At 58.2% G+C, this 21,506-nt stretch overlaps 1 protein-coding gene across 6 annotated transcripts in view; it reads left to right on the forward strand.

The window, feature by feature from the left end:
* The first annotated feature begins 335 nt into the window (after positions 1-335).
* MYH14 (myosin heavy chain 14) overlaps positions 336-21,506 on the forward strand; it is a 62,015-nt gene continuing 40,844 nt past the window's right edge. For 2 of the 6 annotated variants that reach the window (XM_055145731.1, XM_004619861.2), the window contains exons 1-9: positions 336-429; positions 5,712-6,122; positions 12,674-12,830; positions 14,862-14,889; positions 15,012-15,114; positions 17,140-17,232; positions 17,771-17,834; positions 19,399-19,497; positions 20,300-20,440. In XM_055145731.1, the coding sequence (XP_055001706.1) occupies positions 5,715-6,122; positions 12,674-12,830; positions 14,862-14,889; positions 15,012-15,114; positions 17,140-17,232; positions 17,771-17,834; positions 19,399-19,497; positions 20,300-20,440 (1,093 nt within the window). In that variant the 5' untranslated portion in view covers positions 336-429; positions 5,712-5,714. The other 4 variants (XM_055145733.1, XM_055145732.1, XM_055145734.1 and 1 more) reach the window with 4 other exon arrangements.

The raw sequence follows: 21,506 nt of genomic DNA on the forward strand, positions 1-21,506 counted from the left end.
TCCGGCCTCTAGTCGCCCCCCAACCCCCTCCCACCGGCACTCACAAAGGCCCCCATTCACGCTCCTTGCACAAAGGGACCCATTCAGTCGGGCCCCTTGGGCCTCCGGTCCCTGGCCGCCCCCCGTACCTCGCCATTGGTCGCGCCTCTTGCCCGTCAGGACTCGGGTCCCGCCCACAATCGCGCCGTCAGGCCGCGCGCTCCAGTTCGCTTTTCCCACGGCTGGCACCCGCCGCAACTTCGGATTGCTCCGCCCCCACTCCCCGCCGCCTCTTGGGATAGGTGCACGCCTACCGCCTTCGTGGGCGGGGCCGGAGAGCGCCGCAGCGGGCGCCCATTGGCCCCTGGGGGCTCGTCTGGGCGGAGCTTTCCTGGCGGACCCACCCCTCTTCCTCCCCAGGCCGAAGCCTCCGGACAGCCCGGAGAGCCGGTGAGTGCCAGAGCCCACTGCCCGCGGGGGGCGGCGGGGCGGGACCTCCTTTGGCAGGAGGACCCCAGTTACGGGGCTGCTCCCGGGACCCGGTGGCCGAGGCGGGCGGTGGGGCAGCGGCGGGGACGCGGACACTCACCTTGGGCGCGCAGCGGGACGGCGGCGCCGCGGGACTGGGGCGCCGCGGGACGGGAGCGACTGGGCGGAGTGTCCACACTTGCCCCCCAAGTCGAGTTCTCCCTGCGTGTCAGGCAGGATGGGGGTCCCAGATGCCAGCGTCGGGCCTTTTTCCGCTGACGGGGAAACTGAAGTTCACTTTGGGACCTTGAATGCTTTAATACCTGAGTCATCGCCTCTTCCACCGTCCACCCCCAAGATGACAGCGCCTCCGTTTTCCTTAGTAAAAGTTTCTGGGCAGAGAGTGAGAGGGTCGGACTGGCAGGGGCAAAGGGGCTGAGGGTAAAGGCTTTTTGGGGGCGATTCCGGATCACACCGGGCAATTCTTCGGGGCTTCTTACTCCAGACTTAGTGCTCAGGGTGCATGAGGTGCCAGGGATCGGAGCCAGCAGCCCTGCCTGCGCTCCAGCCCCTTGCGTTTCTGCTCAAAGACACTTTGTACTTGGGTACTTTTAGCTTGATCACTAATTTCTTATATTAACTTTATATTAACCAGAGCCGCGGGTGGCTTTTGCATCCTTTGACAGCAAGTTGAACACAGAGGCGGGGCAAAAGCAGCAGCTGCCCGCAGCAGGCTGATAATAACATGTAGGGGACCAGCGGGGACCGGGGTCTCTGAGATGTTTGAGGTCGCCCCCTCCCCCAGTGGTGGGATCAGCGGTCTCATCTAGAGTTGCAGTGCCCAGGAAGACACAGTACCTTTGGTATAGGAGGGCGGACAGGACCACCGAGGACCAAAGGCATCCTCCAAGACCCACTGCACCTTCTAGGAAGGCGGATTCATCTGCCTGGGCTCTCTCTCCTCCCGTCACAGTACCGTGCCTCACTTTCCCCGAGGGAGGGATGGGGATTCCCATGCTCCGTGGTTTGGTGGACTCTATGAGCTAAAATTCCCAGTGCAGTGCCCAGAGCAGAAAAGCTCCGGTGCCCAGCTGGCACCAGACCATATCCAAGCCCTTCCAACCACGGCTGTGTCGCTTCACTTGGGGAAACTGAGGCTCAGGGGGAGAAAACGCCGCCGCGGGGCATTGCTTGCATAAGAACCGGCCTGACACCTCCTCCCGCGTCGTCGTATTGTCTGTCTTTGGCCGCGGTGACGAGCCGGAGGCCCGAGGCTCGGCCGGCGCGCGCGGGATTCGAACCTGGTTTGCGCGCGGCCCTCCCTCCCGGCCCCGCCGCGGGGCCCTTGACCTCTGCCCGGCAGCCGCAGCAGCAGCAGCAGGAGGAGGAGCCCCGGCGCCGAGGCCGCCGCCCACCTGGCACCCGGCAGGTCCCCGCCCTCCTCCCCGGCCCGGCCAGGTGCGGTGACATCAGAGCCGGCTCCCGCCGGGCGCCGCGACGTGGCTCCTCCCCGCGCTGGACCGCCGGGGCCACCGCACCTGAGAGCTCTGCCTGCCGCGCCGCGCCGCGCCCGCGCCCGACTCCCCGCGCCGCGCGTCCCGCACCGGCCCGCGCCCCCAGGTAGCCGGAAGGGCGCGGGTTCTCCGGGAGGTAGGGGTTCACTCTGGATTCTTGAGCCCCAGAGGGAGAAGGGGTCGCTGGGGGCCCGGAATCCCAGGGTGGAGCGAGGGAGGACAACTAGGGTGGAAGTCACAGGCCGGGAGCACGGGCTGAGGGAGGAGGCCTTGCGGGGCGCGTGGATTCCTAGATCTGAGAGAGGAGGCTGAGGGCCCGGACTCCTGGGTCTCGGGGAGGAGGATCTGGAGTCTGGACTCCTGGGTCGGAGGGAAGAGTTTGGCTGGGTCTGAGGGAGGAGGGCTGGGATCTGGACCTCTGCCTGAGTCTGAGGGAGGAGATATAGGGTCTGGAGGTCTTTGTTTTGTCTTGTTTTGGGGCCACATTCAGCGGTGCTCAGGGTTTTCTCCTGGCTCTGCACTCACGGATCATTCTTTTTAAAAAAAATTTTTTTTCCCTTTTTGGGCCACATCCAGCGATACTCAGGGATTACGCCTGGCTCTGCACTCAGGAATTACCCCTGGCGGTGCTTGGGGACCATATGGAATGCCAGGAATTGAACCTGGGTCGGCTGTGTGCAAGGCAAACGCCCTCCCTGCTATACTATCACTCCAGCCGCTCACGAATCATTCTTGGCAAGTTTGAGGGATCATATGAGGTGCTGGGGATCGAACCCGGATTGGCTGCATGTGGATGCCCTACCCGCTGTCCTATCTTTCCAGTCCGGGGTCTTAAGCGTCTTAGGAGAAGGGGAGTGGGGGCGTCCGGACCCCTGGGTCTGAGGGTGGAGGGGCCTGGCTTCAAAGGTCTAAGAGGAGAGGGCTGAGGCCCAGATTTGGGGTGGGGGTAAGAGGGCCTTCCTCATCCCAGGCTGAGGTCAAAGGGTACCAACCCCTGGCCCTGGCGTGTCCCAGCGTTCCTGGGAGGGCAGTCACCTGCTGGGTGCTGTAATGACCCTTGGTAGCTAAGGGAAGGCGGGGTGCCTGGGGTCTCAGTCTGTGCAGCAAGAGGGTTCCTCAATGCCGTCTGTCATTGGTGCTCTTGAGTTGGGATACTGGGCATCCTCACTCTAGCCTGCTCACACATGAGGTGAGGTGAGGGGCCGTGACCCTCGAGTGTCAGGAGGGGGGCTACGAGGCGGTGACCACAGAAACTCCGAAAGCTTCCTGGTCAAAGGCTACTGTGGGTTTGGGAGGAAGTGACTGGAGTGGGGTGCGGGTGGGGTTAAAGTCTCACTGGGCTGTGGTGAGCATGCGCAGTGAGACCTGGAGGCAGTTGGGGATCTTTGGGGGACAGAGCCTTCCTTGATGGTGGGAGCACCATTCTGGACAAGTTGGGGCACCCAGGGTTTGAGCCCCCAGAGCATCAAGGCAAGCATATCCAGAGCCTGGAGAAAAGGAACCAGAGGAAACTGAGGGGGGCGCGGTGCTGCTGAGCGAAGACCCTGGCTTCTCCCGGGAGCAGCTCTGTGGTCAAGAATGAAACTTTCAGGGACCAGATCTAGGGGTGTCTCCAGGGTGTGGGGGGACTTTATCCAAAGCCTGGGACTTAGAGGGCAAAGGAGCCCCTAAGGTGAGAAAAATAAAAATGTTGGGGTGGGTAAGTCTATGGAAGCATCTGGAAGCTCTTCAGGCTCCTAGACAGTGCAGGATTGGAAAGAAGTTTGTTTCCTGGTAGATGCTGGGATTGCACTGATGTTGCCACCAGTGGGTCCTGGCTTTTCTGAGCCCCACTTTTATTTGGGGGGAGTCCGGCTTCCCCAGGAGCGTCCCAGGCTCATGTCAGGCCATAAGGTTCTGAGCGCTGGGCTGCCCACCCCCCCACCGTGTGACTCATCTCTGAGTCTGTACCTCACTCTGGGTGGAGCCTGGCACTGGATGGGCGGAGGGGGGACACGGCTGCCTGGCAGGACGCACAGCAAGTGCTCAAGGAGACCCAAGTTCGGGTTCATTCTGCAATCCTGGAGTGGACCCAGGAGATCAGGAGCTGAGAGACGCCAGATTTGTGCCCTCTTAGGACACACATATCAGAGTCAGAGTCCTTGCCCAGGACCCAGGGTAGCCCCCGTGGTTCCTAATCATCCCCTCTGACCCCCGAAGGCTTGGCCTCCGTCGCCAGGGCCAGTCCCAGTCCATGGCTGCCCTGGAGCCTTTGCACATCCTTCCTCACAACCTACAAGACTTTTCCTCCAACATTCCCACGACACACCCCCTTCATCTCCCTCAGGTCTTTACTCAAATCCCACATCAGAGAGGCCGCCCTTGGCCACCCCAATTACAGCCCCCCCCTCCTTTCTTCTTTTCTTTGGCATTTCTCTCCGCAGAGCATACTGTGTAATTTCCCGTTTATCGCTTTATCTGTCTCCTGGGATCAGCGCACCGGCTGGCCCATGGAAATGTCAAACAGGCCCAATGTGTAATTTAAAATTTCCTAGCAGCCACATTAAAAATTTAAAAAAAGAAAAAAGGAAGCAGGAACAGCGACATTCACGCTAATGCCGTGTTTCAAAGAGCCCGGCATATGAAACTCTGCCGGCTGCCCATCTCCTCTGACAGGAAAGAGACGGCGAGCTTTGTGTTGGCTCAGGCTTTGCACTCAAAAGAGGATCTAATTTCCATGGAGTTTTGGTTTTTTTTTTTTTAGGGTGGGTCTCACTGCCTCTATCCCTACACCCCCGCTCAGTGGGGAGGGAGCTAGCTGTTCCTGGCTCTGTGCTCAGGAGTGACCCCTGGCAGTGTTTGGGAGGGGGCATGAGGGATGCCAGGGATAATGCCAGGGTGGGCCAAATGCAACATAAGCCTGTTAACCTGAACTGTCTCTCTAGTTCGTGTCTTGGTTTTATTTTATGTCGGGGCCACACCTGGTGGTGCTCAAGGCTTATTCCTGCCTCTGGCTCAGGGATCACTTCTGATGGGGCCCGTGTGGCTGAAGCATCTGCAGGGCCAGTAGCTAACGGTGTCTGCAGTGTGTGTCTTGTACTCGGCACCCCGTCTTATGTGGGGTTCTCCTTTCTCGGGCCTTTAGCCATGTGGAGGTGGGGCTGCACATTCGAGGGGTGCAGGTTTGGGCGTGGGCTGGCAGCTCGGACTGGAACACAAACTACTGAAGAAGGCAGGGGTATTTTTCCAGCCTTTAGGTCCAGATAGCCGCAGGCTGATGAAATCATTACGGAATGAATGCATGAACAGATGAATGAATGGAATGAGTACAAGGATTCTCATTCATTTAAAAAAAAAACCTTTTTGTTGTTGTTGTTTTGGGGCCACACCCGGTGGTGCTCAGGGGTTACTCTTGGCTCTGCACTCAGGAACTGCTCCTGGCACTGCTGGGGCCCCTATGGGATGCTGGGGACCAAATCCAGGTTGGTCACATGCAAGACAGCTGCTCTCCCTGCTGTCGGATCGCTCTGGCCTTCTCATTCATTTTAAAGAAATTCTCAAAGGCTTTGGTTCTGGGGCAGGTGACCCAGGGGTCAAGTCCAGGCCTTACAGGCGGAAGGTCCTGGGTTCGATTCCCAGCACTATCGTTGAAAATAACCACATCCCCCACCCCCAACCTAGGATGTGTGGAGGGGAGGAAGAAAGCTGCCTGGGGGGGGCTCACACCCACCTTACCCGCCTTACCACCCCTCCCTGTCTCTCCCTCTACAGACCATGGCTGCTGCAACTATGACAGTGCCTGGCAGGAAGGTGCCCCCCAGGCCAGGGCCCGTGCCCGAGGCCGCCCAGCCCTTCCTGTTCACACCCCGTGGCCCTGGGCTGGGCGGCGGGCCTGGTGGTCCGGGCACCTCCCCGCAGGTGGAGTGGACGGCGCGGCGCCTTGTGTGGGTGCCCTCTGAGCTGCACGGCTTCGAGGCGGCGGCACTGCGAGAGGAGGGCGAGGAGGAGGCCGAGGTGGAGCTGGCAGAGAGCGGGCGGCGGCTGAGGCTGCCCCGCGACCAGATCCAGCGCATGAACCCGCCCAAGTTCAGCAAGGCTGAGGACATGGCGGAGCTGACGTGCCTCAACGAGGCGTCCGTGCTGCACAACCTCCGGGAGCGCTACTACTCGGGCCTCATCTACGTAAGTCATGGGGGCAGCACCCCGAGTGCAAGACACGCTCCCCAAGTCCTTGATTAAGACCTCGGTCTCACAGTGGGGACTTTCCCTGCACTGCGTTGCAAGATTTCATCATTATTATTGAATACATATATATATATGTATATATATATATATATTTTATTTGGAAGACACACCTGGCAACCCAGGTCAGCCACGTGCAAGGCAGCACCATCCCCACTGTCCTATCTCTGGCCCAAAGATGTCAAAAATTCTTCATCGGGGCTGGAGCAATAGTACAGCGGGTAGGGCGTTTGCCTTGCACGCGGCCAACGCCGGTTAGATTCCCAGCATCCCATATGGTCCCCTGAGCACCGCCAGGAGTAATTCCTGAGTGCAGAGCCAGGAGTAACCCCTATGCAACCCTGGGTGTGACCCAAAAGGTAAAAAAATATATATATGCACCTGCAAATTAAATGCATTGGAGAGCAGGAGAAAGGGGATTGAGCCTTTGCAGCAGTAACTTGGAAGGCTCATCCCTCGGAGTCTAGACCTGGCTGAGAGGGCCGGGCTCACTGGAGAAGGCCTTGCACATCCTCCTGCTGCCCCTGAAACCACTCGGCCTCTGGCATCCCAGGGAAATTGAGACTGAGAGAGCTGTAACATGGGCAGAAACTGTGGAACTTAGTCCTCAAGAAGAACATGGTCTCTGTACATTTCTATTTTGCTGTTGTTGTTTTGAGGTCACCCCTGGAGATGCTTAGGGCAAGTGACCGACCCGTCACCTGGTGGGGCCCTCTGGCCCTGCCTCTTTGCTGAGGTTGACAGGGTGCGGTTGGCACAGTGAGCCTGACCTTGCAGCCCTCAGGCCTCCCTGGCCATTTTTCATCTTTGCAGCCAACACAGCTGCTCAGAGTCCAGCCTCCACGCGTCAGGGGGAATTTCCCCCCCCCCCCCAAATACCAACTGCTGAGCCCCACCCTGGTCCCACTGAGCTCAGGTCCTCTTCGGGTGTGGCCATCCTTGGGCACCTTTTTCCTCTCCCAGGGCAGCCGTAGGACTATTGAGAGCAAACAGGATTAGAGAGACAGACGAGGAATGTCAACAATAATGACGAATAATAATAAGGGGCGACCAGCAAATATTTATCCGGCACTTGTGAAGTGTCAGGCGCTGCCCTGGAGGCCACGGGCAGGCTCCTGACTGGAGACTCTTGTGACCTTCAGGAATGTGAAGTGTCTTGGGCCCAGGTCACAGCCATGGAGTTAGAGGGGATTCAAACCCAGATGGCTGGTCCCAGAGTCATTCTAAACCGCAGCTCAGGGGTAATGAGAAAAATAAATCAGCAAGCACAAAATACCCAGCATAAAAGTAACCTGGTAGGGTGTTTGTCAGTTAGTTTGTTTTTGGAATTCACCCAGCGATGCTTAAGGCTTATTCTTGCTCTGCACTCAGGAGTCACTCCAGGTAGGCGCAGGGGACGCTATGGGGTGCTGGGGATGGATCCTGGGTTGGCCACACGCAAGGCAAGTACCCTCCCCCACCGTACTATGACTCTGGTACCAGAAGTCATCCAAGTTTTATATATTAGAAAGCTTGATCGGGAGGCTGGGGACAGAGGTTAAGGTGCTTGTCTGATACGTGGATGACACTGGTTTTTATTGCTATAACTGTCTGGAGTGATCCCTGAGCGCAGAGCCAGGAGTAAGCCCTGAGACTGCCAGATGTGGCTCAAAACCCACCCTCCAAAAGAAAAAAAAGCCTAAATAAGAAGAATAAAACGTTGAAATAAATAGTTTTAGTTATTTCAAGCAAATATAGCGCAAGGAGGCCTTGCATGCTGCTCACGTGGCTGCGACCCAGTTCCAATCCCTGGCACCATAAATGGTCCCTTGAGCACCCCAGGGCATGGTCCCTTGTTACCCAAAGCAGTGAAGAGGAGAGGAGACAATTACTTTTATTATTATTTGGTTTTGGGACCACCCCCGGCAATGCTCAGGAATCACTCCTAGCAGTGCTTGGGGGACCATATGGGGTGCTAGGGATGGAACCCTGGCCGGCCGCATGCAGGGCAATTGCCCTGCCTGCTGTACTATCGTTCCAGCTAGATGCAACAATTAAAATGTTACTGCATGGGGGCTGGAGTGATAGCACAGCGGGTAGGGCGTTTGCCTTGCACGCGGTCGACCCGGGTTCGAATCCCAGCACCCCATATGGTCCCCCGAGCACCGCCAGGAGTAATTCCTGAGTGCATGAGCCAGGAGTGACCCGGGTGTGACCCAAAAAGCAAAAAAAAAAAAAAAATGTTACTGCAGGGCTGGAGCGATGTACCGCAGGGCGGGCACTTGCCTTGCACACAGCCAGTCTGGGTTTGATCCCCAGCACCCCATATGGTCCCCCGAGCACCACCAGAAGTGATTCCTGGGCACAGAGCCAGGAATAAGCCCTGAGCACCACCAAGTGTGGCCCAAACACTTAAAAAAAAAAAAACTGACAGGGGCTGGATCGATAGCACAGCAGGTAGGGCATTTGCCTTGCATGCGCCGACCTGGGTTCGATTCCCAGCATCCCATATGGTCCCCTGAGCACCGCCAGGAGTAATTCCTGAGTGCAAAGCCAGGAGTAACACCTGTGCATTGCCAGGTGTGACCCAAAAAGCAAAAAACAAAACAAAACAAAACAAAAAAACAAAAACCGACAACGCCCAAAACATAAAACCATGCTGAGGGATTGGAGATAGTACAGCAGGAAGGGCACTTGCCTTGCACACGGCTGACCTGTGTTCCTTCCCCACCACCCTGGAGAGTCCCGAGAGCCCCACTGGGAGCGATCAAAGCCAAACAGTCTGGGTGGAGTAAGACCTACGCACTTCTGGGTGTGGACCCCAAACAACAACAAAACTACAAAATACTCTCCAGCACTCTGCACCTGTCTCTGGCCCAAATCCCCAGCTCCATGTAGAGTCCCCAAAGCATTGCCAGGGCCAGTCCTGGGGCCCAGAAATCACCCCTGAGTCCTGCTGGGTATTGCTCCAACCCTACCTCCCCCGAAAGGAGCTACATCATTAGTTTCATTCAAAACAGGACAGACTGGCAGCCTTGGGGGCACGGGGCCAGCAGCAGGCCTTAGAGAGGTCAGAGGTGGCCGCGCGGCCGGCAGCTTGGCAGACAGACATGGTGGGTCCCCCGGCTCCCAGTCGCTCCCCTCTGACTTCTTACACACTTGGAGCTGTGGCAGTGAGGCCGCCGGGTCAGTCCCTGCTTGTCCGCAGAGGTCAGGCGACAGTGGGGCGCTCTCCTCTGGGCACTCCCTTTGGCCTTTTAGTTTGTCTTATTTTTAAGGGATTATTTCTTTTTTAATTTTTTAAATCGAATCATTGTAAGATACAGTTACAAAGTTGCTCATGATCGGATTTCAGTCACAGTATCCCAGCACCCTCACTCAGCCCACCTGCCACACTGCCACCACCTGTGTCCCCAGTTACCCACCCACCCCCCAGCCTGCCACTGTGGCAGACACTTCTCTTCTCTCGCCTTTCTCTCCCTCTCTCTCCCTCTCCCTCTTCATCTCTCTCCCTCTCTCTCACTCTCTCTCCCTCTCTCTCTCTCTTTCTCTCTCTCCCTCTTCTTCTTTCTCTCCCTCTCCCGTTCTTTCTCTCCCCCTCCCTCTCCCTACCTCCCGTTCTCCCGCCTCCCCCCTCCCCGCCTTTTAACAGACACTCCGTATCTTCCCAGCACCCCTTTGAACTGGGTGGTTGAACCCAGACCTCCGACTTTGCACGTCTGTTCTGCTGCTACAGGAGGAGAGTTACTGCAGAAATTCTGAGGTGTTGTGGCCAGTCTAATGGAAGTGAGATGGAAGATTCTGGAAACGCCCATGGGCTGTCCCATGGGTTAATTAACGTTAATAATCATCAGGGAGGGAGTGCCTGCTTTCTCCTGGGCAGGGTGCTTTTGCTTTTTGGTTTTGGGACCACACCCGGCCTCAGGGCTGCCTCCTGGCGTGTGCTCCCAGGCTCCGGGACTGTATGCAGGGCAGAGGAGCGAACCTACATCCTGTCCTTCTGGCCAGCAGGCTGTGTTCTACAGCACACGCCTGGTGATCCTATAAAGTGCTCCCTCTACACTGCATTTCCGGTGTGTGTCAGCCACCTAGGCGGCGCTGCGCCATGGGGCTGCCTCTGGGCACTGCCAGAGCTGGCCACAGGGCCCCTGGCGAGCAGAGATCAAACTTGGCAGCTCTGGCAGTGCCCAGGACGCATGGGTGTTCCTATGGGCCTCAGCCCATTTCCCAGTTGAGCCATTGCAGCTGAAGGTCGAGACACCTGGTGGGTAGTGCAGGTTGAGAGCCCAGAAGGCCAGTCCCGGCCTCCAAGGCACTTGTTCTTCAGCAGGCTCCGACTGGGTTCCCTCCCTGCGGATGCCAAGGCAGAGGGATGCCGTGTGTCCTGCATGCACCCGGGGGCACGAAAAGGCCCGTCGCCCCACCCCAGCTCTCAGAATCTACTACAGTGACCTCCAAATTCCTTCTCTTTATTCACTTCAGAGGCCTCGTCCAGCTGTGCTGGGGATCCTGTGATTCCCAGGATTGGACCCGTAGCCAGTTGAAAGCCAAACAGTCACCTAGGTGCCCCGTTCCCTTGGGCCCATGGTGGGGTTCAAAGCCCATTTTCTGAGTGGCATGGAGGTGCCACCTAAGCAGATAACCCGCCTCTGCACTGAAACTTAGCTCTTGCCCCCACCCCCAGCTCCATGGTATGCCCGTGTGGACTTTAGCTTCTCAAGTTGGGAACTTGGGGGGGGGGGAACCCCAGCATGGGTCCTTAGACTCAGTCTCCCCAGCCTTTTCTGAGTCCACCAGCTTCTACCCCTTCCCAAGCCCTGCCCTGGCCTTGGCAACCAGGCTTGGCAACGGGGTGGGGGTCAGGGTGGGTGAGCTGTGGGGAGTGGGGAGGGGGCTCCTCCTCCGGGGTGCCCACAGCCATGAGATACCCTCCCAGGGAATGTGGTCTGGCTGCCCCGCCCTCCGGGAGCCCAGCAGAGCTCCCCCAGAAAGGGAGGGCAGATACCCAGCAAACCGGTTGTTCGGCTCTGGGCTGGCCACCCACCTTCCCTCCACCGTTAAAAGGTTGGCACCGGGGAAGCCGGGCAGCCAGCCGGGGACACACCCTGCTCTGTGTGAGCAAACTGGGGGCTCAGCAGCCCTGGCATGCCCCCCCCCGCGCCTCCAGCTAAGTAGCTGCCTTAGATTCTAACTGGTTTGTTGCCCTTTGGGGAACAAACTGCCCCTCCAGCTCTCTGGCCTCTCTGGAGTCCCAAGAGTCTCTGACACTGAGGGTGTAGACCATCTAGCCTGACAGTCTGACTCGACAGGTGTAGACCGTACTTTAGTCTCTGACATTGAGGGTGTAGACTGTCCTCTAGTTTGACGCCTCGGATGTAGACTATCCTCTAGCCTCTGATGCTGTGGTATGGATACAAGGTCCTGAATCCCAGGCCCCTAGTGTGTGTGTGTGTGTGTGTGTGTGTGTGTGTGTGTGTGAGAGAGAGAGAGAGAGAGAGAGAGAGAGAATTCAGGGCAGTTGGTAACTTGGATACACACACACACACACACACACACACACACACACACACCATCTATTTTTCATGCCCCTAGAGTGAGTGGAGCAGCAGGACCTCTGACAAGCTTGTCCTGTTCGAGGCCTGAGTGACAGGACAGTGCAGAGGGCTCTGGCCTGGCATGAGGCTGACCCATGTTCCATCTCTGGTATCCCAGAGTGTCCCCCGAACACTGCCAGGACTGATCCCTGGGCACAGACAGACCCAGGAGGAAGCCCTGAGCACTGCCGGATATGGCCCCCCCAAATAGCACCTCCCCACCCTGCCCTGCCAAAAAAAAAAGATTGTCCTATTTCAGTGACTGCAGGGATTTTGAGCCCCTCCTAGACAGGTCCTGGTAGGATTCAAGGCAACATGAACGAGACGCCCCTCCCCCCACTCCCACTGCAGATGACTCTACCCTCCCCATTAACTTGGTGGGGTATTGGGGTTCTGAATCTGAACTCCCGAGCTTCCCCAAACCTGCCAGCTCACAGATGAGCTTCACTTTGTCATTCCATGCTGTGTGAGCTGGGCGGCAGGCTGAGGCTAGCAGGCTTCCCTTTGTTTTTGTTTTGTTTTGTTTTGTTTTTTTGGCTTTTTTTGGGTCACACCCGGCAATACACAGGGGTTACTCCTGGCTCTGCACTCAGGAATTACTCCTGGCGGTGCTCAGGGGACCATATGGGATGCTGGGAATCAAACCTGGGTCGGCCGCATGCAAGGCAAACGCCCTACCCGCTGTGCTATCCCTTCACCCCTTAGCAGGCTTCCCTTTGGAGGGTGACTCCTCACCTGTACATCACTGCTGCACAGTGGGGCCATTCCTGCCTGCCGTCAGCCCGGAAATGTCGGGAGCAAATGTTCCCAAGGACACTGTGGTCATGCTTTAAGGGCGACCACATTGCGCACTGCGTGACCTGTGTGATCGTCCAGGGCCAAAGGCGTACTCTTCTCTTCTCTTTGTGCCCGCTGCAGACCTACTCTGGCCTCTTCTGCGTGGTCATCAACCCCTACAAGCAGCTCCCCATCTATACCGAGGCCATCGTGGAGATGTACCGGGGCAAGAAGCGCCACGAAGTGCCGCCACACGTGTATGCAGTGACTGAGGGCGCCTACCGCAGCATGCTCCAGGGTGAGTGGGACTTGGGGCCGGGCGGCAGGTGCCCAAACTTCTCTTGTCCCTGTGCCATGTTCCCCACTTCCTCGACACTCAGGAATCTGGGGGTGCCTGGCGTCTGCAGAAGCATCTCTCGAGGTGCTGATCCCTCAGGTGTTCATTCCTTCCGCCTGGATGTGGGTCCTGATGCCAGGGTGCGGGGAGCAGCAGCCCCGTAGATGGTGGGTCGCTCTGTTCAGCTGCGCAGGTTGCACACTGCACACGGCACCACCACCCCTCCCCCCGCCCCAGGTTGATCATCTAGAAAACATTAGAATGTGCTATCTCTCCAGCCTCAGTGTCCTCACCTATAAAAAGGAACAAATAAACCGCCACCAAACCGGGTGTAATTCACTCAACCAACTTCAAGCCTGTCCCCAACAGCATGTCACCTTGCACTGGGTGTGTGATATTCACAGACCCAAGAGCATGATCCATGTAGACAGAACTAGACATCAGATAGAAGCAGGCCCAGGACAGCTGGGCTGGTGATTGGCAGCCTGGGGGCTCACCTGCCGGGCAGGGGGCAGAGGGCAGGAGGCGTAGGACAGGGCAGAGGGCAGAGCTCGGTCATCACCTCCGGGTTGGACACAAAACCCCTTCCACAAACTCCCCCTGACCACCTCCAGGAGCCAGGCCCTGAGGGGGGTTGACTCAGACCCCAGTGCACGTCCTGGAGACTGACAGAGTGACCAGATTCCCCGGTCTAATTGGCAGGACCTGTTCAAAGTGGTGCCAGCCCAGTTTTTTAAAAAAGCTTCACACTGGCCCGGAGAGAGCTTAGGGAGCTGGAGCCTTACCTGTGGGAGTATGGGGTCAGGCCTGCACCCCTGGCCACAGCGGGCTGTGACCTGAAGGAAGAAGGGAAAACGCCTCACAGGGTAGTTGCAGCACACAGTTTTGTCCTTCCCAATTTCACATAAAATCTCTATTTTGACTGCAGTAATAGGACAACGGGGAAGGCATTTTGTCTTGCATCTAACCAACCCAGATTCGATCCCCGGCATCCCCTAGGGTCCTACAGGCGTGATTCCTGAGTGCAGGGACAGGAGTCGGGCCTGAGCATTGCCAGGTGTGGCCCCAAAATTATAAAACAAAACAAAAAGACAAAACCACTGCAGCTGATTCCATAAACGGCCAGGCCTGGGGGGGCGTGTCCCAAAAAGCATCCTCCCACCCAGCACAGCCCCCACCACCCGGGACCATCCATCTCTGAGAAACTCTGGTCAAAAGAACTAAGGCGCAACCGAGTGCTGAGGGTTGAGAAGGATTCTTGGAGGAGGTGATGTTTCTGCTCAATGCCCAAGACTAGGAAAGAGTGTCCCGGTAAAGGACCAGTGGCGGGACCGGGATGAGGGTAACGCAGAGATAGAGAGGGGCCCAAGAGACTGGGAAGAGCTGGGCAGAGCCGCATGCGGTCTGGCGGACCTTGGTCGGAGAGGCTAGAGGCAGAAGCTCAAGGCGAAAGGAACTGGATTCAGGAGCACCTTAGGGAGAGCAGCCTGAGTCGGTGCCACCGGATATGGATTCAGAGCCCAGTCCCTGCTCAGCTTGGCTGGGACTCCATGCCTCGGCTTCCCCTGCTGAAAGTGGGCCTGCGAAACTATCTCACCGCAGACAACTTGAATTCAGAGTTCAGAGGTTCTCGAGACCAAAGTCCGAGGGGGCAGCTGCCTGCTTTGTGCCAGGGGTCGAGCCCAGGCTCCTGGCCCTCACTCTGGGGCCCAGCCAGGCAGTGCATCCAGGGCGCCAGCTGAGGCCTGTGGTAAAACCCTGTTCTGTTGGGTTGAGGTTTACTGGGTGAGGATCAAGGCTCAGAGAGGCAGCTGCTTTCCCAAGGTCACACAGCAGCAGCGGGTGGAGTCAGCGGGCGGGATGGTGTTCTCATGGATCCAGAGGACAGCTTCTCCTTACCTTTCGGGAAGGGCTTGGGAGAGGGGGGCCTGGCATAAGGGATCCCCTGGAGAGCCCCTCCCGGGTGACGTGCCGCCCTTCCCTCCCCTACAGATCGCGAGGACCAGTCCATTCTCTGCACGTGAGTAATCAGAAGGACTTCCTGGAGGAATTGGGCCAGTTGTGACTCTGCTTGGAATGGGACAAGGTGACCTGGTAGAGGCAGACCCCTTCACATCTTCCCGTCTCCCCCCACCCCTGCAGCGGGGAGTCCGGGGCAGGGAAGACAGAAAACACCAAGAAGGTGATCCAGTACCTGGCCCATGTGGCTTCGTCCCCCAAGGGCAGGAAGGACCCAGGAATCCCGGTAAGTCCCCGTGCGGCTCCGTGTCCCTTCATGCCACTGTTGGGTCCCCTGGGGGGTGCACAGCTGACTGGGCCCAGACGTGGGCACCGGCCTCTGCCCTTGCTGGCCTTGTCGCTGCCCATGGGCACCCTGCACCCTCCACACTGCTGCTGGGCACGCCCGGAGACGGCTGGAGCTGGGACCTCCCTGCGCCCCCTTCACCTGTGTCTGTCTGTCCACGCTCCATGTACCTGCGTCCTGCTCCGTGTCCTCCTCCGTGTCTCGTGTCCTGTGATCTCAGAACTCCACCAGCGCCATGTCTTATGTAAGTAGCCGGGCAGCCCCTCGAGCCTCAGCACCCTTCAGCCACTCTGTGTTAGCCTGCTGTATGCATGTAGTGTGTCTGTGTGGGTGCGTGCCTGTGTTTACATGTGCCTGTGTGTGCGTGTGTACATCCATGTGCACGTGTGTGCATCCTGTTCCCCTCTGCGTGCTTCTGTCTCACTGTGTCTACAATCTCTGCATTTCCGGCACAGTCATCTGCTTGTTTGGGCAGGGCCAGACACCCTGGAGGCATTTAAATGTGGAGGGAGCAAAGAAGGAAGGGATGGAAGGGAGGGAGGGAGGGAGGGAGGGAGGGAGGGAGGGAGGGAGGGAAGGAAAGGAGGAAGGAAGGAAGGAAGGAAGGAAGGAAGGAAGGAAGGAAGGAAGGAAGGAAGGAAGGAAGGAAGGAAGGAAGGAAGGAAGGAAGGAAGGAAGCTGGAAAGGAGGAGGGGGCAGGCCACAGCGGGGAGGGGGCTCAGGCAGGCAGACCAGCCCCACCGGCTGCCTTGTGGGACCAGGGAGGCACCCTCAACCTAGTGCTTGTGTCCCCCATGTCTGCGGGAGGCGAGTCCAGTGTCCCATGGGCCCTTGCCCTGCGCCCCTCAGCAGTGCTCCACCCACTCAGGCGCCACAGCCGGCTCTGCCCAGCCCTTCAGGACACTTGCTCCCCTGAGACACGGACACATGCCCTGGGCCCACTGCGCCCTGTCAGATGATGCGCGGCCCTCCTGAAATGTTGGTCAGATTTCGCAGTCACCCCGGGAACAGCCCTAGGCTATTGGGGACCCCTGGTGTCACAGCTTATGGCTGCGCAGACAAGGTGTGGACACGTGGGCTAGCATTTACTAAGACCCTACTGTGCGCCTGGCGCTGACATGGAGACTGAAGCTCCACTATGAGGCCCCCGCTGTGGATCAGCCTGGCTGGGGGAGGAAACTCCCTCCTGTTTTGGGGGGGCTCCACCTGGTGGTACTCACGGCCGACTCCTGACCCTCCCTGCACTCAGGAATCTCTCCTGGCAGGGGTTAGGGAACCTTATGGGGTGCCAGGGATGGAACCCAGTTTGGGCACGAGCAAAGCAAGCGTCCTGCCCACTGTTCTGTCGCTTGACCCAGGGGTGACGCTCATTAGTTTTGCAGCGCGCACACGCAGCTGGCCGCAGGGTGGACAGCAGTCACTGGCTGCAGAGCTGCCAGCATCATGCTGAGTACATGCAGGCGGCACTGGGGATCGAACTCTCGGCCTCACGCCTACAAGGCCAGGGTCTGAGCCCCTGAATCCCCTCTGGGCACCGTCTCCAGGCAAACACTAAATTCTCACTTCATGAAAATGCTGCAGTTTCACAAGTCGCTTATGAGCATGGGTCCACTGTAGCGACAGATGGGCAGAGTGACCTCCACTTCTTGGGACCCCAGTCGCTGCTGGCGGGTGGCGTGGAGCCTTGCGGCCTTCTTCCCCGTGAGGAGGAGCCCATCTGGCCCTGGAGACGTGGGCCTGGGGTGGTGCCGGCACCTTCCTGCTGTCACCCGGTGTGAGGGCACGCATTTGGGGTTTGGCTCTGCTGCTTGTTTGTCGCTCAGCTGTGTCCCTCAGAGATTTCCCTGTCAAGGTAGAAGACCCAGCAGGACAGGGACACTGGCGAGCGGCCTGCCCCCGACGCCCCAGGCCCTCACCCTTCACTGAGCCCCGTGTTTCTCACACTCACGGTCTCTCCCACCGCAGGGCGAGCTGGAGCGGCAGCTGCTTCAGGCCAACCCCATCCTAGAAGCCTTCGGCAACGCCAAGACTGTGAAGAATGACAACTCATCCCGCTTCGTAAGTGCGGGGATGGGGCCTGCAGGGGTGCTGCGGGGAGCAAGGATACTGGGTCTGCAGAAAGAGAAGACCCGGGGCCTGGACCCCTGGGTCTGAGGGAGGAGGTCTATTGGTCTGGACCCTTGGTTCTGAGGCAGGAGTTGGGGGATCAGGTAAAGAATGAGGAAATTGAGTAGGAGTGATGGTACAGCGGGGAGGGGATCTGCCTTGCACACGCTGACTCGGGTTCAATCTCTGGTATTCCATATGGTTCCCCCAGCCCTGTCGAAAGTGATTCCTGAGCACAGAGCCAGGGAGTCAGTCCTGAGCACTGCGGGGTGTAGCCCCAAAACATAAAAAAGAATGAAGAAAGCAGAGTCTTGGCCAGGAGTGACCATCAAGCACAGAGCTGGGTGTGGCCCCCCAAAAGGAAAAAGACAAGGAGCCTGTAGGGTCGGGTGTCTCCAGGAGCCCCTACTCAGCCCCCAGTGGTGGGGGTGCAGGTGGGGAGTGGGGAGGGTTCCCAGCTGGAACCACCTGCCTCGTCCCTCCCGCCCAGGGCAAGTTCATCCGCATCAACTTCGACGTGGCTGGGTACATCGTGGGCGCCAACATCGAGACCTGTATCCTTTCTTGCTCCCGGAGCAGCACCGCGGTCCTGGGCGGGGCGGGACGCAGCACCCCCACGTGACGGGAGGTCGCTGTCGCTCCTAGGAGCCAAGCCAAGGGGGGTTGGGGGCGAGGAGTCCTCTCCTGGTCCTGGCAAGTACTGAAGAATTCCATTTTGGAGGACCAGAGCCACACTACAGCGGGCAGGGCGCTTGCCTTGCATGCGGCTGACTGGGGCTCGGTTCCCGGCACCCCAAATAGTCCCCCAAGTCCCACGAGGAGTACTTCCTGAGTGCAGAGCTAAAAGTCAGCCCAGAGCACCCATGGAATGTGACCCAAAAAGCAAAAAAAAAAGAAAAGAAAGAATCCGATCCTGAGGCCTGAAAGAGTCCAGCGGGTTGGGCTGCATGCAGCCAGACTGGGTCTGGTCCACACAGCATCCCTGAATCCAACCAGGAGTGGCCCCAGAGCACAGAGCCAGAAGTAAGCCCTGAACATAGCCAGGTAGGACCTTTCTCCCTTCGCTCCCAAAATCCACTCTTAGTGTCAAAAAGATCGTTAAAAGGCGTAAGGCTCTTGCTGTGCATGTAGCCGACCCCAGTTTGAAGTCCTGGCGCAACATACAATCTCCCCGGCACCACCAGCTACCACTGAGAGTAGCACCAACATGCTGACCCCGCCCCAAAATAAAAGAAAAAAAGAAGGTGCTTCCGTCCCTGGAAGGTCCTGGTTGAAGGGTGTTTGACAGCGACATCTCTGATGAGCTGCTCAGGTGCATGTCTGTGCGCTCAGCACCCTGAATCCCCCTCCAGCCACAATGACCTGGAGGTCCCAAAGAAGCAGTGCCAGGAATGGTCAGTGAGGAGACCCTCTGGAGACCTTGTTCTGACACTCCCTTTTCTGCACTGTCACCTGTGCTGTGGATGATGCTGTTTCTGAACAGGAGGGGGAAGCTGCCCCGCTGTGGTATCCCCCGCTCCTGGGCTCCCCCATCTCACTCCAGATGGTGCTCAGGGGACACTGTGTGTTGCTGGGGATTGAACCAGGCAAGCATCTTCACCCCTCTACTCCCTCCCTCGGGTTCCCCGAGTTCCGTTGTTGTGGTTGTCCTGTGTATTGTGGCTCACGTGGGACAGACAGGTGCAGGAGCAAGTTGGTAAGTGGGGTGTTCTGACCATCTCTTAGGGTATCCAGAACCTAAGAGCATGCCTCAAAGGGAGGAACCGATGGCCCAGCCCCGTCCAGGGAACTGAGGCTGGCAGAGTAGTGATGCTCAGGAGATTGCTCCATCATGGGCCAGGGGGTGGTGCTTCACTCCAAGTCAGACTGGGTTGGGGCACTGACTCTCACAGCAGCTTGGCTTCGTGCCCTGGCACAGGTGGAGAAACAAGGCACAGACCATCGTGATGGGATCATGTCCACCAGGCCAGTGTGTGGCAGTCACTGGCTGGGCTGGGAATGACTCCAAGGATTCTTTCTGGGAACAGTTTCGAAGGGGAGAGGGCAGCACAAGCCGATGAGAGGAAGGGGAGGGCCTCCCTGCCCCCAGCCGTGGTTCCTTGACTCCCCTCCACTCAGACCTGCTGGAGAAGTCTCGGGCCATTCGCCAGGCCAAGGACGAATGCAGCTTTCACATCTTCTACCAACTGCTGGAAGGCGCTGGGGAGCAGCTCAAGGGTAGGTGTGGGGCTGGGAGCTTCAGGGGACATGACTTATCCCAGACTCTGGGATGTGGCTTCCTGCGGGCTCCGGTGGGCGTGGCTTCTCCCTACTCCAGGGGCGTGACCTGTCCCAGAGTCTGGGGCGTGGCTTCCCACGGGATCATAGGGGCGTGGTTTCTCCCTGTCTTAAGGGGCGTGGCTTATAGCATGCTCCAGGGGCGTGGCTTATCTCAGATTAAGGGGCGTGGTTTAGCCTCTATTCGGGCGTGGCTTCCTGGGCCCTGCTGCCCCTTCCCTGTCCCCTGCCACCCTCTCTTTGCCACCCAACGGGGTCCCTCTGCCGTGGGCTCATGCAACTCCTCCGCGCGCTCTTCTCTCCCAAAGCTGCTTCCTTCGGCGGCTCCTCGGCCCTCACGCCGGCTTGGTCACGGCTCGCACCGCCTCGGGGGTCCCGACCGTCTTGGTGTGTGTGGCTTTGTGGCCCTGCTGCCACCCTCGTGCCTGAGACGCCTCCTGCCTCCTGCTTCTGCTCCTGCCGGACGGTCTCGCCCCCCGCTTCTCTATCTGGCTCCTTCCACCCCGGAGAGGGAGGCGCCCGCTCCTGGGGGCCCCTCGCTGCCCCCAGCCTCCTGCACGCGGGGACCCCTGTGCCCTGTTGCCCGCTCTGGGCCTTTCCTGCCTCTGTAGGAGTGGGATGAGGAGTGGGAGGTTTGCTAAGCCCCCACCTCTGCCTTCGGGGACAGTGGAGCCTGGGAGTCCCCTTGGGGAGCCCCAGCACCTCCCAGCGGGACTGACTCACCCTGCCTGCCCGCCCGCAGGTGAACTGCTCGTGGAGCCCTACTCCAACTACCGCTTCCTCACCAATGGGCCTTCGTGCATGCCGGGCCAGGAGCGCGAGCTCTTCCACGAGACGCTGGATTCCCTGCGCATACTGGGCTTCCTGTATGACGAGATCATCTGTGAGTCTCCCCTGGGTGCCAGCGGAGGGGAACAGCCTGGGGCACAGTTGAGGATGGGGTGACACTGCAAACATGCCGGCCCTCAGAAGGACATTGGAAGTGTGTCTTGACCCCAACCTTGGCTCCTGGCCCGCTCTGCTTAGAGGGGTCAGGCAACAGTGGGTGAGATATCCCACAATCACTTCATGTTTGCTGCCAGCGCCTCCCCCTTTCCACCAATCTCTTGGGGATCTTTTGTTGTTTTGGGGCCTCATCCACCAATGTTCAGGGGTTACTTTTGGCTCTGCACTCCAGAATTATCCTGGCAGTGCTTGGAGGACCACGTGGGATGCTGGGGATTGAACCAGGGACTGCCATGTGCAAGGCCAGCGCCCTCCCTGCTGTGCTCTTGCTATCGTTTGCTCTTTTCAGAAGTTTGTGTGAACTCTTTCATGGACAAGAGCAGCAGTTGGCATAGCGCTGATGTGTCTCTGGTTTCAGAAAGACACATTCTGTTTCTGCCGTACGATGTGATGCCTGATCAGCTGCGTGCCTGGCCATACAATAGGATAATCAGAAAAATAGTGGTGCTTTATTGCGTGGAATGATTTTGTTTGCAAATCATTCTTTTTCCGGGCTACTAATGTGACCTGCTGGGACTCTGTTTGCCTCTTTGATCGTGGAAGATTTGCTTGACAATGTTCCAATTGGTCTCAGGCGTCCAGATTTGGTATCTGCCGTCATCTATGTCACTGCATGGGGTGCGTTAGTGCCCAGGTGCAAACTGTGTGATCAGTGAAGTTTGGATGGTGAATTTTTTTCCCGTTTTTCTTTTTTTTTTTTCTTTTTGGGTCACACCTGGTGATGCACAGGGTCACTCCTGGCTCTGCACTCAGGAATTACTCCTGGTAGTGCTCAGGGGACCATATGGAATGCTGGGAATTGAACCCGGGTCAGCCGCATGCAAGGCAAATGCCCTACCCACTGTGCTATCGCTCCAGCTCCTTTTTCCCGTTTTTGTTGTTTGTGGGGTGAGAATGGGGGTGTCACATGCGGTCAATTCCCAGTGCAGTGCTCAGTGATCGGT

This window comes from Sorex araneus, chromosome 8 (assembly GCF_027595985.1).
Source record: "Sorex araneus isolate mSorAra2 chromosome 8, mSorAra2.pri, whole genome shotgun sequence".
Classification (NCBI taxonomy): Eukaryota; Metazoa; Chordata; class Mammalia; order Eulipotyphla; family Soricidae; genus Sorex; species Sorex araneus.